The following is a 17,177-nucleotide window of genomic DNA, read 5'->3' as shown; positions in this document are numbered from 1 at the left end:
TTTTAGCCGGAAAAAAAAGACCATGTATAAAGCGGTGTTTTTTGCCGAAAAAAACGACCATGTATAGTGAGGCGTTTTTTGCTGAAAAAACGACCATGTATAGTAAGGCGTTTTTTGCCGAAAAAAACGACCATATATAGTAAGGTGTTTTTAGCCGAAAAAAAATGACCATGTATAGTAAGGCGTTTTTTGCCGAAAAAACGACCATGTATTGTAAGGCGTTTTTTGCCGAAAAAACGACCATGTATTGTAAGGCGTTTTTGGCCGAAAAAAAACGACCATGTATAGTGAGGCGTTTTTAGCCAAAAAAACGACCATGTGTAAAGAGGTGTTTTTTGCCGAAAAAACGACCATGTATAAGAAGGCGTTTTTAGCCGGAAAAAAAAGACCATGTATAAAGCGGTGTTTTTAGCCGAAAAAAACGACCATGAATAGTGAGGCATTTTTAGCCGAAAAAAAACCCAACCATGTATAATTAGCCGTTTTTTATCGGAAAAAAAACCCGGCCATGTATAGAAAGGCGTTTTTTGCCGAAAAAAACCGACCATGTATGGTGAGGCGTTTTTTGCAGAAAAAAAACGACCACGTATAGTAAGGCGTTTTTAGCTGAAAAAAAACAACCATGTATCGTAAGGCATTTTTAGCAGAAAAAAAACGACCATGTATAGTAAGGCGTTTTTAGCCCCCAAAAAAACGACCATGTATAGAAAGGCGTTTTTAGCCGAAAAAAGGACCATGTAAAGTAAGGCGTATTTAGCCGAAAAAAACGACCATGTATAGGAAGGCGTTTTTTGAAGAAAAAACGACCATATATAGTAAGGCGTTTTTAGCCGAAAAAAACGACCATGTATAGTGAGGCGTTTTTAGCCAAAAAAACTACGATGTATAAAGAGGTGTTTTTTGCCGAAAAAAACGACCATGTATAGTGAGGCGTTTTTTGCCGAAAAAACGACCATGTATAGAAAGGCGTTTTTAGCCGGAAAAAAAAGACCATGTATAAAGCGGTGTTTTTTTGCCGAAAAAAACGACCATGTATAGTGAGGCGTTTTTTGCTGAAAAAACGACCATGTATAGTAAGGCGTTTTTTGCCGAAAAAAACGACCATATATAGTAAGGTGTTTTTAGCCGAAAAAAAATGACCATGTATAGTAAGGCGTTTTTTGCCGAAAAAACGACCATGTATTGTAAGGCGTTTTTTGCCGAAAAAACGACCATGTATTGTAAGGCGTTTTTGGCCGAAAAAAAACGACCATGTATAGTGAGGCGTTTTTAGCCAAAAAAACGACCATGTGTAAAGAGGTGTTTTTTGCCGAAAAAACGACCATGTATAAGAAGGCGTTTTTAGCCGGAAAAAAAAGACCATGTATAAAGCGGTGTTTTTAGCCGAAAAAAACGACCATGAATAGTGAGGCATTTTTAGCCAAAAAAACGACCATGTGTAAAGAGGTGTTTTTTGCCGAAAAAACGACCATGTATAGTAAGGCGTTTTTAGCCGAAAAAAACGACCATGTATAGTGAGGCGTTTTTAGCCGAAAAAAACGACCATGTATAGTGAGGCGTTTTTAGCCGGAAAAAAACAACCATGTATAGTAAGGCATTTCGAGCCGAAAAAAAAGACCACGTATAGTGAGGCATTTTTAGCCAAAAATACGACCATGTATAGTAAGGCAAAAAACGCCTTCCTATGCATGGTGATTTTTTTTTTGCTAAATACTCCTTACTATACATGGTCGTTTTTTCGGCTAAAAACGCCATACTATACATGTTCGTTTTTTTTTTGGGCTAAAAACGCCTTACTCTATACATGGTCGTTTTTTTTCAGCTCGAAACGCCTTACAATACATGGTCGTTTTTTTTCGGCTAAAAACGTCTTTCTATACATGGTCATTTTTTTTCGATAAAAAACGCCTAACTATACATGGTCGTTTTTTTCGGCTAAAAATGCCTCACTATACATGGTCGTTTTTTGGCTAAAAACGCCTTACTATAAATGGTCGTTTTTTTGGGCTAAAAACGGCTTTCTATACATGGTCGGGTTTTTTTTTTTTGATAAAAAAACGCCTAATTATACATGGTCGGGGTTTTTTCGGCTAAAAACGCCTTACTCTACATGGTCCTTTTTTCGGCTAAAAATGCCTCACTATACATGGTCGTTTTTTGGGGCTAAAAACGCCTTTCTATACATGGACGTTTTTTTCGGCTAAAAAAGACCTTACGATACATGGTTGTTTTTTTTAGGTTAAAAACGGTTTACTATACATGGTCGTTTTTTTCGGCTTAAAACGCCTCACTATACATGGGCACTTTTTCGGCTTAAAACGCCTTACTACACATGGTCGTTTTTTTCGGCTAAAAACGCCTTACAAAACATGGTCGTTTTTTTCGGATAAAAATGCCTTACTATAAATGGTCGGTTTTTTGGCTAAAAACGCCTGACTTACTTGGTCTTTTTTTTTCGGCCCAAAATGCCGAACTGTACATGGTCGTTTTATTCGGCCCATACACAAATGAAATGAACACCAAAGGTTAATTTTAAAGGATTTTTATTGATTTTAGAAGCTTCCCCAGAAAATTAAGGACAATTAAGAACATAATTTTCCAACTTCTTTTGGATTATTATGAACTTTAAGGACCCGTGGGAACCCTGTTCACTCATTGGCGACTGGTACCTGCTAGGGACGTACCTCTAGCGTCCTCGTACACGCCCACCCTTCACTCATTGGCGGACTTCCGCATGCCTGTCGCCTTTCTATGTATAACCAGCGTGTCAGCTCGAAGTGCTCTCAGTCAGGCTTTGGAAAGGCGCATACACTAGACCAGGGGTCTCCAACGTGGTGCCCGCGAGCACCAGGTAGCCCGTGAGGACCACACCAGTAGCCCGCCAGTGCTAGGATTGTGATTTGCTCGTAGAAATTATGATTTAAAAATGCAAACATGGGCAGTATTATAGATTCTATAGCTACCTATTTAGCTATCTAACTAGCTAGCTACAGTATATATCTAGCTAGCTAATGTTCTAATATTATTAAATGTAATTTGTACAAATGTTATTTCAGACGTGTATCAATTTGGTAGCCCTTCACACAATCAGGACACATGAAGTAGCTCTCACTCTCAAAAAGTTTGGTGACCCCTGCACTAGACCATGGGTGCCCAAACTTTTTGGATCGCAGATCTACTTTTCGATCAACTAACCTCCCGGGATCTACCCTTACCGGCACGCACACACATACACATGGCGCACTTTTGCAGTCAGTTAACTATTGTAGCTCACACCTACCGTTTTAAAGTGCTTCCCTGGGCCCTCCTAGATTCCTATTCTTTGCCCATGCCCTCGGTGAATTGTACACAAAGCAAACTGAATGAGAATCATGACGATAAAAGATAGAGCGCAACAGCTCTGATCACAAGCTGCAATTGTAAACTGCTGAGCGCTAATAACTTACGGTGACGTAATCACGCGCCACCGTAAATTTAAGATTTACCTGCTTTATTTTATTTTTTAATAAAGAGTGAGAACCCTGTATTACAAACTACGTTTAAAGTTTGGTGCATCAGAATTTAAACCATGATTTAATCAACCCTAATCCTATAACCCTAACGCCAAACCTAATCCGATAAACCAACCCTAACCCGAATCTTAAACCAGCCCCTCAACCCAACACAAACATTAACACCAACCCTAAATGGACCCTGAAACTCCAACCCCAACACAAAACTAACCCAACATTACCCCCTCCCCCAAACCCTAGTTCAACTTAACAAGTGTGCTTTTGTTACCTCGTGGCAAATTGTTAACATTTATGTCTATGTGCTATAAACCCTCTAAAAAAATTTGCCTGACAGACGTCATTAATACAATTTGTATTTATTTTCTTTATGTACGCATCGTGTACAAAGTCACTCCAACACCAAACAGCTTTTAAGTGCACATACATGTAAAAACTTGAACACAACCTCCATGAATCTCTTGAATGAGGGGGGAAAAAAAAACAATTATTGGAAAGTTGCCAACATTTTGATGGCATCTTCTTTTGCATTTAAAATAGTCGTCTCAATTCTCTGATCCAGCTCATCCATTGCAGTTGAAAGCGTGTCATACATAACCTGGAAAAGGAAAAGGACTGAACCCAACCACACAAACATGCTGAAAATGTCGAAACTTTGTTTGCGGTCATACCTGAGCTTTCTTGGTCTCTTGGCTGCAGACATCCGTCAGGCTCTGGATATCTACTCGCAGCTGCTGATTCTCTTGAGACACCTCTTGGATTTTGTCCACCTTTTCCTGACGTTTCTGATGTATTTGGTTACACTGTCTGGATTCAAGTTCAACCAAAACACAATGCAAATTAATTTGGTTCATAACAGCGAGGAGAGATGAGGTAATGGAAGAAAATGGGCATATTTCATTTGTTTTCTGTAGACTGAAAACTTTTGGGTTTGACATTAAAAAATGGACAAGAGACAAAGGAACAACTCTTTCTTTACCTCTGTATCAGATACGCAACTTCGAAGAGAAGCAATAATTTGACGAAACACCCACATTCTAGCTGATCATAAGAATCTGGGAAGACGTACGAGTTAAGATACAAGTTAAAAGTTGTATGAAATAAAACTTGATGTTGAGTCGCAAATCAAAGTTTGTGACTGACAGACAAACTTTTGTATTCCTTTTGTGATGCTTTTCCAGGCTTGGGGTTGGCTTGGCGCCATTACTCCCTTCAGTTGCCAAGACCCTGACTTGTTTTCCACAACAGACTGTCGATACTTTTGTTTTTGGCGCCGTCATTCCTTAAAAGTCACGCTTTACAAAGATTGGACCTCGACAATTGAAGCAAAGTACTCGGACTGTGTTTTTTTTGAGGTAGTGCTTTGAATACTTTGTTGCCTCATTTTACAAGCCATGGCTACAAACTACTACACAAAAGACGCTTGGTGCATGAGAATCACATGCAACCGTTTGGAATAAAAAATAAATAAATCATACATTTAAGTCGGAAATTGGACTTGGTTTGTACATAAAACAGTTTTGATAGATGCTGCTAAATGGCGTCGGCTCATTGCAAAGCTGAGCTCGAAACGCAGGCTTACCCCAACACAGTGTTGACATGTTGCTCCTTGTCCTCCTTCTTCTTTTGCCTGCGAACGTTGTGTTTGGCCTCCCTGTCCAGCTTCATGTCCAGCACTTGCTTCAGCTGCTCTTCCTCTTTGCATAGGTTCTTCAGCTCCTTCTGTTTCTTCTCATGCTGGGAAATTAGCTGTTTATGCTGCATCATGTGCACAGAAGACAATCTTTTGGAACTCGGAATATCGTCAGTTGAAATGAATGATATCCCTCGATACAAACAACTTGCTTAGGTTTCTACGACGATACCTCCTCGTCCTGCTGCTTGCTGTCGCTCATGCTGATTTCAAGGTCTTGCAGCAGATTGTACATTTGCTGGATCTCCGTATCGGTGCAATTCATTGTCTGGACCATGTTTTGCAGCTGCACTACATCCTCATCAGTTTTCCCCTAACATGAACACAATTCATGCTTGTCATACAGGATATGCAAATATCAAATAGTTGTCATGGTAAGGTCAAACTCGATTAGATATTCGCAGCGAAATAACTATTCACTCACAATCGAGCTTTTTAAGTCCTTGATATTTTCCCTCATCCTCTCCATTTGGACCTGCAGCTCCTCTGGTGACTCCACAATTTGAGACTTGAGTTTCGTGATTTCTTCCTTGATGTTGCTTCCGTCCATCTTGAGCTGGGTCTTAAAAAAAAAAACAAAAAAAAAACATTTCTGATCTAAACATTTTCAGTTGAGTACAGCCCCCCACCCCCCATACCAGTTTCTGCGTTTTCTCTGCAATTCTTGCTTTCCACTCTGCAATTGTGTCGTTTTTAGCATTCTGAAAGAAGAGCACCAGGTTCATTTGACCTTGACTGAGAACACGCTAAATGCAATTGGGAACACAGTTCTGGCACCACCTACCACGCCCTTGTATAAACTTGTGGTGTTGGCCTGCAGTTCAGAAAGGGCGGCTTCCAGCTTAGCGTCCTCAGCTTGCTGCTCCGGTGGGATAGACCTAAGCAAGTGAAACAAAGTAAGCATCGTCCTTCTCTTATGATGGAGGGGAAAAAAAAAAGAAAAAAAAGACTGGTCTGATGAAACCAAGGGTGAATTTTTTGGCCATAGAGTGAAACTCCTCTACAACGAAATCATGTTTGCAGCAAGAAATTTTTCACAACAGGGGGTTTTTCACTGTAGCAAATTTGATCTAAGATGCGCACACACACATGCGCGCACACACACACACAAACAAACGTATGTGTACTGTATTTTTATTCCAATAGTGCATAAGTATGAGCACACACTTATTTGACACTTCATATTGTCCATGTAGAAAGAAAAAAAAGGGAAAGAAATTGTGAAATTTATGATCAGCATTCACTTCCCTTACATCAATTTCTTGGATAATGTATTTTATTTTGCTTGCTCCGTCTTTCATTTTGATCACTTTTACCCTCTCTTCCAGCATCAGAGCTCTTCTTGTCTTAGCTGCTTGACATCCAAAGGTCCGTTTTATAGTCATTTTAGCAATGCAACGTCCATGCTCGTCTGAATCGAACAATAACAAATACTTCCTGGACCCGCTGGCTTTTCTTTCCACCATCACCAAATAAACATTGTTCACTATGTAAACCAGTGTGGTGGTTGCTTTTGCCATTTCCGAACGAAGCAGTAGAGGTCGCTGTTGGATTAGACTTCGTTGTAGTGAATGTCTTCGTGAGGCCGGAGAAGAAAAAATTATTTCGTATAACGCAACACGGGTTTTTTTGTCGGATGGGGGGCAGTAGAATGGGAATGGTGTTAATGCATGAAGATTTTTTCACATTAGGGGGTATTTTCACCCATGTAGGTTTTGTTCTAGAGGAGTTTCACTGTAATACCAAAAACTGGCGCCAACAAAACACTGCTCATCACCAAAAGAACACCATAGGCTACAGTGACGCATGGTGTTGGGGGCAGCATCATGTTATTTGCACAGTCCTGAAAATACTCTTTCGTGGTTAACGCAAATACCAGAAACATGTCACTAAAGTGTGCGACCCGTGATATGCGCAAACCATGTTTCATTCAAGACTTACGTCAGGATCTCAATTTTTTTTTCCGCTTCCTGGGTTCCTTTGGCATAAGTCTGCTGCATGTCCAAGGCTGCCCTCTGACAATAAACACAGTACCGGCGAGTCATTGTAAACACAAACCGAACTAAAATACTGATTATGTCCTCAGTTTAACAAAATACAGCAAAATAACTTCTACATCATCATTTGCAGCATGCTTTTGCTTTAAACTATCAAGATAGGCAATTAGCAATATTTCTTGGGGGACGGCGGGATCAAATTGCAATCGTTGGTGAGCGGAGTCACATTCATTTTCCAAGCAAAAAAACAAAAACAAAAAAAGGTGAGTTAGAATATCACATACAAACTTGACTTGCTTTGCAGACATGACATTAATCCTCTGCTTCCTGAATTGGAGAAAGTTCATGATGGCACTCAAAATGGTAAGTGTCCGATGTTTCTCTGAAAAGGAAAATGATTTTACGTTTCATAAATGTGCTGATCCGGAAGTTAATATGGGTGTTTAAAAAAAATCCAATGATGTCTTTAAAACATACTTACTAGGTGCCAGGAGGTCATTGAGTGAGAAGTCATACACAAAACACATTGGCAGAAACTGTCGCCTAAAAAAAGAAGTTACAGTATAGTTATCTGAGAACTAGAAATTCACTGTTGCGTATGACCACAATGGATCAAACCGAATGTCATTAAAAGTTGATCATACTGTGTTTAGCGCACCACACCAATATTCTGGTTCTGCAACTTTGCTACTGTACAAGAGGATTCAAAAACTTCTGTTTGACAAAATTAATTGTGCCTCTGTGAAGTTTGATATCAGAACAGAAACTCACATGCGAGCATAGACACTGAGGATAGCAGTTGCCCCCTCGTGGCACTCGGGATGCTGAATGTTTTCCACAAGTGGAACCTGTTGGAAAAATGGACAAAAAAAAAACATTTTATAAAGTAGCAAGCTTTACTTTAATGGGGTACGACAAAAACGTGATCGTGTTTTCAGGGGGAGATGCTGAGATTCCAAGGATTTGCACAAAAATTAAAGTTAAACACAGTCTCTAAACGATGACTCCATTTTAAAAATAACTTGACTAAAATCATTATCTATGAAACATTTTATTTCTGTAGATCTCAGTGTCCCTCCACTGATGAGCTAGTTTTAGAAGGCGTGTGGTTCTGAGGCACGACACGGTGCCTTTGGGCAACAGATTGGTGACCCGTGGTGTAGTGTACAACCTGTAAAATCCACAAGGAAAGTGATTGGTATCATGACCGTTTGTCAAACTCTTTACCGTGCCCCGAATGACTAACAATCTACACAAACGCGACTTCAATGGTGCCCATGTCTTGGTGAAATAAGTGAACAATTTTTTAAGGGAATTGGAGATGCAGTGTGGCGAGTTTGGCGACAACTTGAAAAGATAAGATATCCTTTATTCGTCCCACACTGGGGAAATTTACAAGACATGATATGTGCGACGACATGAATAGCCAGTCAAATACGTTGCGTCACTGTGATTTGCGGTTATTTGTCAGGTCTGACCTTAATACTTCCAGGCGAATTAACTTAATTCCTAATTTATTTGGCGGTATGATCCAACTGGAGAAGGGATATCGGTGTATGTGAATGAATCTGGTTAGCATTTACCTGTAAAACAGTACTTACCATGGAGTGACATTCAGGTCTGAAACGAAAGAGCTGATGCAACACTCTCATGTACAGTGATTGAACTGCTTCTGGCTGCAAAGAAGTGAATTTACAAAGTGACTTGGTTAAAAAAATGTTTTTAAAAAAGGACTATAGCATCAAATCGGTTTTTAATTAAACATTCGCCACTAGACTTGAGATTCTGTATGCAAAAGCGTCAGTGTGAACCTACTTTAAAAACAGCACATAATTGTCGATTTCACAAAAGGAACTTAGCGCAACGCCCCACATTGGTTATCCGTTTTGTGTGTCGTTTCTTAGACTTGACAGACTTTCAACTGACTCGCTCGGGAAATTCACTGTTGACACGGGACGCTCTCCTTTCATGATTTGTTTCGTTTGAACGTCGCTAATTGACATGGAGCATTTGTTCAAGTCCAAACGCCATTAAATGTAACCAAACGTAGGCCATTATTCAATTAATGTGTAGCATCAAGCAGTTCAAACAGAGCGGACATACCTTCGGAGAAGGAGCAAGATCACTCTTGGTGAAATGTTTAGCCTCTTCGCCAGTAAGGACTTCTGTTCGGTAAAAGGTCACTACCACGTCCACAGGGTGGACGGGAACCGCATTTTCAGCCATTGCTGGTTTAGCTCGAGATAGTGAAAATGCAAGAAAAACAGGACAACAGTATTCGTAGACAAGGCACAGAAATTGCGCCTAAAAAATCGTATTTCTTCCTCGTCCTCTTCTTTCGTTGCTGCTGCTGCTCCTCCCTCTCGCCGCCTATCGTGTCGGAGAACCAACATCATTTGTACCCCAACACCGCATTAAACGCTGAATCGAATGCTGTTCATTAATTTCTGGGAAAACGTTACTTAATGAGAAACATGTGGCGTGCCTTTTGATTTTATGATTCGTTTTAAAATAAAGGCTGTATCACAACCATACGTTGGCGTCGCCGCCATATTGAATGTGGCACAGTGGCGCTCTCGGCGAATATGCCTCATTCGTTTGCCGCTTGGGGACGGGACGTTTCTGATCGCGGGGTCAATGCACAGTACATTCACTGAACCCGCTTCGTTGGAACGTGAATTTTAGCGGTATGGTCTCCGTACGTGAATCGAGTCCTGTGCCTCGAGAGGGAACGTGAATCGAGTCCTGTGCCTCGAGAGGCACATGGTCTGTGACTGCAGTGCCGTTCTGTGAACACGACGTGAAAGTGAATCAGGATCTGAGTGACAGTTCCCTGAATCACTCCCTTCCTTCTCAATCAGACCACGGCCCGCCCTTCTGTTGTAAGTGCAACTTCTGTTCGCCAGTGACACAACATCCCTCTCCTCTATTGTTAATCCTGCTATTTGTTTTGTTTTTTTTTAGCAAATGTCCATTCTCTAATTTGCATGAACATGTTATTAGTCGGGGAAAGCAAGTTGGCTATTTATTTCAGTCAATGAGAAAAACTGTCCTCTGACGCTTATTGGAAAGTTGTGGCTTCGTGGAAGTGTAACGTGTAAGCTTGGTGGTCGCTGACTGGAGTTTTGGAGACCACAGGAAACTTTAATACTTATTGGAAGATGCAGCGTTTCCCAAGAAAATGAGTTGACCTTCACTGCTATATTCAGCAAAGTATGCTTTCTTGGGTGATTTTGTAACCTTCCTGACTGTATTGTGATTGTCCTTTTGTTAATAAACTGTTTCTCTAAGTGTCGTTTATATTTCTTTGAATGTGGAAGGAGGCCCAAATGAAATTCACACAACCACTGGGACAACATATACATTGCACACATGAAGGTCGGGGCCTGGATTCAAACCCTTGATATCAGAACTGTAAAATGGGTGTGTTAACCGTGCGATCGCTATCACGGTATACAGCATAATTCTTTTCAAGACAACGTTAAGCTTTTACTACAATTGAGTGGAAGATGACAAAAAACATAACAGTGTAAGTTAAAAGGATCTTCCTCTTTTGTTCCCCTTGAGGTTAGAAGGCGGAGCTTCTCAAAGTCTTGGTTAGGGTCGTTCTTACACCCATTTTGAGGTTCTTTTGTACGTGTTGTCATGACGCATTTGTCTGCCTCCCTTCTGCATTTTAAAAAAGAGGTTTGGCATTGAGGTAAAGATGACCACCATCCACCACCTCTGGATCCTGCTGGTCATTCACAGTGTATTTGGTGAGTTGCATTTTGTGTTCCAAGTCGTGGTATTGTTTTTGTGGTTTTGGAAGTGACGTGGTCACCAATGGAAAAAAAAAAACACTTGCCGGTACTTCATTTGAGAGGTGGCAGAATAACAATAATGCTTGCACGGATGTAATTTGAGAGGGGATGGATGGGAGATAAAAGAAAAGTAGCGATGGAGGGCAATAGTTATCGGGACTATTTTACTATAAAGGGTCTTTGGTGTCCTCAACAGAATAACGCAGTTATGATGAAAATGTAGTGGAATAATAAAACAGACGTCTTCTAAAGGGGTGGAAATCTTTGAAAAAACACCCCAAAAAATCGAAATTAGCAATGACATTTTCTGGTGTGTTGGAGACGGGACAGAAAGAAAGGCAGCAACCCAAAACGAAAATAAAGCACAAAAACATACATTTCACAAGTTCATTTAAAAAAGACTGAAAATTCCCGTCCTTTTTTACTTTTTGGGTTCAAGTGTGTGGCGACATTCAGTTCCTGGAGAGGCAGGAGGGTGATTCGGTGGACCTTCCGTGCACCATCAAGCCCAGCAGCCGCTCTCCTTTGGGCTTCTACATGAGGCGCACGTGGCTGCACCCTGGTCAAGTGCTCTTCAAATACACCGACACAGAGGCGCACGTGAACGTCGCCGCCGACAGACGTCGCCTGGAGATCGGCGGCGACCCGAGCAGCCACTCTCTGATCGTCACCTTATCTGACCTGAGAGCCAATGACACGGACCGCTACAATTGCGAGTTTGTGGTGGCCAATCCGTCTTCTGAGGACGAACACGTGCCTGGAGAGACAGAATTTTTCCTCCTGGTTAATCCCGGTGAGTGATCTTTTGTATGTTCATCCCAGGGGTGTCCAAACATTGTCCACAGGGCCTCACATCAGGCGGAGGGGGGAAAAGAAATGCTCACTCACACAGAAAGTTACAGTTTGTCAATTTCGCGGTGTCTTATTTATGACGGTAATACACAGAGCATCAGTCAAAAGTGAATTAAACACCATCGAAAGGTTTGAATAAATGAAGTGTTTTATCTCTTACAACCACAGAATTCTTCTACCGCGATACCCACAAGCACAGGAAAATGAATCAAATCTTGTCAGTCACACCTTCTCTCTCAGAATTTCCTTGTGTGTGGTGATTTCTTAAGAATCAAATTAGAGGTACAGAGAGGGAGGGAAGGTTTTTTTTCTTCCACAGATCACATTTCCTCCTTGACTACGATCAGTCAGATAATAAACTTTTTTTGTTTAGTTTTTTTCGGCTTTTTTTGTGGGGGGAGGCATTCGGTGAGGTCTACTCAGACTCCAGGCTCAACCAAAACAAAAACCTGTGGAGGGAAATGAAACTGAGAGTTTTCAAATGACAGCCAAAACACTTGAAAGGATTTCAAACATTCTGGGCTAAAATATCTCCTGAGTTCTGTGCAAACATCTCTTTGCTACTTTTGCTATGACAGTGCAAACTTTTTGGGTCAACCACTAACAGCACTTCACACTATAAAATCGACATTTTCTGACCGTTTATTATTAATTATTTTGTATTTTTGACGACTATTCTATCTATTACCATAATCAAGAATTCATCAACAAAATGAAAAACTGTTCATTTCTTGTGTGAGCAAATTCTGCATGGGATAAAAATGTTCATTCCCATTCGCTATACATATGAACCGACCATTTGTTTGATAAATCAGCTGACACCAATTCTGTGTTGGTCGATGATATACGCTAAGCAGTTTTAATCGACATTGTACGGAAAAGCCCTGCTGGCCAGATGTTGGACACCCTTTCTTTTATGTGTAAAAAAACAAGCTATTAAACCTGCGCCTCACTGGTAGGAGGTTGGCATTTGAAGGACAAGACTTTCCTCTCACAAGCGACCGCAAAGCACTTTCATTTGAAAAACTAAGAATCAAATACAAAACATGTCTAGGGACTTTTGACACCACGTGGAGGGTCGTGGATATGCCTACTTGTCAGTCACATGAATGACTCGCAAAGACGGACAACCATTCACATGAATATCTATACAGTGGTACCCCTACCTACGAAATTAACTGGTTCTGGAAGAAACGTCTTAACTAGAACATTTTGTAAGTACAGACGCATTTTCCATTTAAAATCCCCTAATTCGTTCCAAGACCCCTATGCCTCAAATTCAGACATAAATGTTAGTTAAGGAATTAAAATAAAGGATATCTTAAAATCCATCAAAATATGTAAAAATACATGTTACAATTACATTATGCACTATGCTTATCTACTTTGTTGGACCGGGGGAAAAAAAAGAATAAACACGATGCCAAGTGACAGACTGGTGTCATTTTGACCTAGAAATGGCACCCACACAATTTAAATGTGTGACTTTTGTCTGTCTTAAGGAGAAGGCATTTTTATCATTGCTTGCCATGCCAATTTAAGTGTTCTAAAATGATCTTTTTCACCATCTCACAGATAAGGTAACCATGAAATCAGCAATTGCACCTCAATTTTAAAAGAATATCAAATGTTGCTTGCTCACTACCAAAACAATGTCACAAATTATAATGGGATTATAATCCTTTTCAATCACATTTTTTTTCTGTTCTAAAAAGAATGCAAATAAGATTTGTCTGGTTTAGTATACAACTACAGTATCTCAAAATCAATGGAAACTACACAATGTTTTTCAAATCTTAGAAAAGTGACAATAAAAGTATCTTGTAAATTTGACACACTTGGGGAGGGGTCAGGGGGGGGGGGTTACAGTGTTAAAACTGCGAGCAATTGTTGAATGTTCTCCCTCACTAATGTGCACAAGCAATTTCTCAAAATTGTCCATTCATCATGGCATGCAATTCGGAAACTGAACACATATCCACGTTCAACAGGCCAGCGCTAGCAATACTGTACTAAGCTAGCATTAGCGCTGTCAAAATGACATTAGCCATGGCTGCTGCATTGGTAGCATGACTTGCTCATTGTAAAGTGTTGCTATAACGCAACAACACTCAACGTTATCGGTTTGAGGTTGTATTTATTTGTATTTTTTTATTGTACTATCAATTAAAAACCAACGATGCAATTACCTTAACAGTTGAGCACAATTGTGGCGAATTCCACTTCGCTTCCGAATATTGTCTACTGCCTGAGGTGCCTGCGCTCTGCTTCCGTTTACTATTCTTGATGAGGAGAGAGGAGCGTTGGCGAAGAGCGCCGATGCCTATTTGGAACCGAGAGTCGCCGCTTGGAAATTTTGAGCATGACGTCTCTGATCCACTGGTGAAAGGACACTTTGATTCTCTCCTCTTTCATCTCAAAATGCTTCAAACAACAAAGCATGTGACGGAAAAGTGGTTAGGACTGCACGACTGTCCTTGTTTTATGTTATGCGTTGTGTTTATTATTTTACTTTATGTTAACTGTTTTGTTAAGCGCTTTGTTACAGCTGCCGCTGTTGTGAAAGCGCTATATAAATCAGCATGTACTGTACTGTACTGTACTTTTGGGCAAGAATAGTAACAATCCTGCCGCTCAGAGTAACAGCCCCGAGATAATAATTGTATTAATCTTGCAAACGTGAAAATGTTTATGACTGCACACCTGGAAGCACGGACACCGATACTGTACTATCATTGGCTTCCATTGGGCCCACTGAGTCTATGTTTGTATCCCCCTCTCCGGTGGGACAGCGGACATAGGGCGCATCGATGTGTGCGCGGGGGGCTCAGCCATCGTCTCGTGTCTCCCCCCTCACGGCGAGGACCTTCCTGTGGAGGGCGTGAGCCTGACGCGGCGAAGGGGCCGAGCTCCCGTGGAGCTGCTCTACCACACCAAGCGGCACCTCGGCGACGGGCCCGCCTCCACCTCCTCCTCCTCACGATTCCAGCTGTGGTCGGCTCCGGGCCCCCGGGGCTTCACGTACAACCTCACCCTGCGACATCTGCAGCCTGAGGATAGCGGCCTGTACAGCTGCCAGCTTCTTCTACGCGGCCGTCCCGATACTAGCGCCGCGCTACACATGAAACAAGCCGTCTTTGTTTCCGTGGGAGGTAGGTGATGGAAGAGTTGGACCTGATCGTCACGCCGGTGACATATTAACATCCTCTAACAACCGCCCCCTTCCAATCAAACAACACAAGGTCAAAATAACATCCAGCACACTGGAACCTCCAGGGTCTAACCAAATCTGTTTCGTTCTGGATGATTCTGCCATCATTTTTGGAGGAATGTTGGAGGTTTCATTGTCCTGTCGGTCCATGTCTGTGCCTCTTGGTGATTTATGATCTTCCATCTGTCAAGATGTCACTCATCTCCTAATACTAATCATTGGGCAATCGCTGGATCTTCATCATCTGTAGTTGAGCCTCAAACACGGAAGGAAGCGGCTCAGCGGCCTCTGCAATTCCACTGAACTCTTTGTTCTCTAACCACCTTTTTTGTTGTTGATGCAATCAACATGCGTGCGATTACTTCATGAGGTTGGTGCAACCTAAAAGCCTCTTTTGTCTTCTTCCCAGGAGGTCAATGCGGCTGCTCCAGCTACCCAACTCTGCTGTATGCGCTGTCCTCGGCCGTCTTGGTCCTTATCGTGCTCCTCGCTTTGATGCTCATCTATCATGTGAGTGTTGTTGTGTTATGTAAGGTGCAGTACTTCAAGTTTGCACGTGCAAATAAAGTCAGCCTCGTATCTAAAAAAAAAAATACAATTGGGTCATTCATACCTCAAGGCACCACTTCTCTCCTCTTAACCGGAGAAGGGTTAGTCCCATATAAATTAACACCTGCTTGTTGTGTGGGTGTCGTGTGGGTGTCGCCGGTTCCTCTTCCTCCGCCAACCGCAGCAGTTTCACAACCGAGTTGTTTCCACACAAGTAGCTTCTCATATGTCAGGGGCGAGAACTCAGATTATTTATTTATTGCACAGGAAATGAATTGTTTACACACCTCACTGATTTGGTTTTCAGAAGCGAGCACGCAGCCGTGCCGCCTCACGCCCTCCGGCGCCCATCTACGAGGAGATGACCGGTGTGAAGACCTTCAGTGCCAAGCTGGACGACACCGAGGTGTCCGAGTATCGCAACTCCAAAGTGAAGAAAAACTGCCCGGAAAATCATTACGAAACTCCCATTCGGTCAGCTTTTTAAATATCATTAGCTCCTTCGTAGTATTAATCTCACAAAAAGTTGAGGATAACGTGGTGCGTTAGAGATACCAGTAATTCGACTTCAAATGAACAGTGCAGTTGAGTATTATATACCAGTGATGCTGAGCGAAAAAAAAGTAGAAGTGACGTCACATTCAAGTAATCTAAAGTGTCTATGAACTGAGATAACACATTGATTCAAGTTTTATTCTGACACTCGAAGGCACCACTTCTCTCCTCATAGCCTCTTAACGTCTTAACCATTCATTTGTTTTTCAGTGGAGACTAAGTGACTAACTTGAAACTGGGATTTATGACATCTGGAGATTTGTGTCAATTAGTGGAGCCCCAGAGTTAAAACATGGCGAAGTTGCTTTTAGCTGTTGCGCTGCAAGCAAATAGAACAAGATGCCAACGTAAGTGAAGTGTGAATGCTTTTAAATTCAGTTTTAAAACGTTTGCTTTTTTTCCCATAACTTTGATAACATTTTAACTTTTTTGTTGTAATTTTAGAAAACTACTCTTGTTTCTTTAAAGTGTTTTTCTTTCAAATCTTCTGTTGTGTTTAAATGTTGGCAATGTATGTTATTTCAATAATTTCCGTAAACAAGTGTTCTCTGCTTTGCTTCTGAATGTCGTTAGCTGTTTTGTTTGTAAAGTTTTAGTTGCTGTGCCTTTGCTTGTATGAAGCACATTGAATTGCCATGTGTATACAATGTGTGGTAGAAATAAAACTGCCTCGCCTTATTAAAGATATGATCACACTTTGAGGAAACAAACGCAGATGTAGGGCTATTCCCTAGTACAGAGGTTATGAAACGTTTTGCACCAAATACCACCTAAAACAGTCAGTGGTGATGTAGGTAAATGGTAACATTAAAATGCAGTACCTTAAAAAAATGTAAAAGCACTTCAACTCAGATTGAAAAACAGGCATTTCTCAAAAACTGGTAACATTAAAATGCAGTATGTTAAATAAAAAAAAGAAAAGTATTTCAACTAAGATTGAAAAGCAGGCATTTCTCAAAAAGTAATGCAAATTTAAAAAAAGTTAAATACATCCAAACTGTACCTTGG

The 17,177-nt window shown here is 41.1% G+C and overlaps 2 protein-coding genes across 2 annotated transcripts; one reads left to right on the top strand and one right to left on the bottom strand.

Annotated features, from left to right (window-relative positions):
- Window positions 1–3,854: 3,854 nt before the first annotated feature.
- On the bottom strand, window positions 3,855–9,536 carry nuf2 (UF2 component of NDC80 kinetochore complex). The gene is made up of 13 exons (XM_052084106.1): window positions 9,303–9,536; window positions 8,801–8,875; window positions 7,971–8,047; window positions 7,681–7,742; window positions 7,484–7,581; window positions 7,144–7,217; window positions 5,987–6,080; window positions 5,841–5,903; window positions 5,627–5,764; window positions 5,375–5,515; window positions 5,092–5,267; window positions 4,181–4,316; window positions 3,855–4,107 (listed from the first exon to the last, which is right to left on the bottom strand). The coding sequence occupies exons 1-13, from the start codon at window positions 9,423–9,425 to the stop codon at window positions 3,997–3,999; spliced, it is 1,368 nt and encodes a 455-aa protein (XP_051940066.1). The 5' UTR covers window positions 9,426–9,536; the 3' UTR covers window positions 3,855–3,996.
- Window positions 9,537–10,798: 1,262 nt separating this feature from the next.
- Window positions 10,799–16,122, top strand: cd7al (cd7 antigen-like). Its single transcript, XM_052084124.1, has 5 exons — window positions 10,799–10,957; window positions 11,442–11,795; window positions 14,647–15,006; window positions 15,475–15,575; window positions 15,922–16,122. The coding sequence occupies exons 1-5, from the start codon at window positions 10,906–10,908 to the stop codon at window positions 16,099–16,101; spliced, it is 1,047 nt and encodes a 348-aa protein (XP_051940084.1). The 5' UTR covers window positions 10,799–10,905; the 3' UTR covers window positions 16,102–16,122.
- The last annotated feature ends 1,055 nt before the right edge of the window (window positions 16,123–17,177 follow it).

This window comes from Hippocampus zosterae, chromosome 13, assembly GCF_025434085.1.
Source record: "Hippocampus zosterae strain Florida chromosome 13, ASM2543408v3, whole genome shotgun sequence".
Classification (NCBI taxonomy): domain Eukaryota; kingdom Metazoa; phylum Chordata; class Actinopteri; order Syngnathiformes; family Syngnathidae; genus Hippocampus; species Hippocampus zosterae.
Note: the sequence above shows the minus strand (reverse complement) of the source record. Positions and strands in the feature narration are given on the sequence as shown.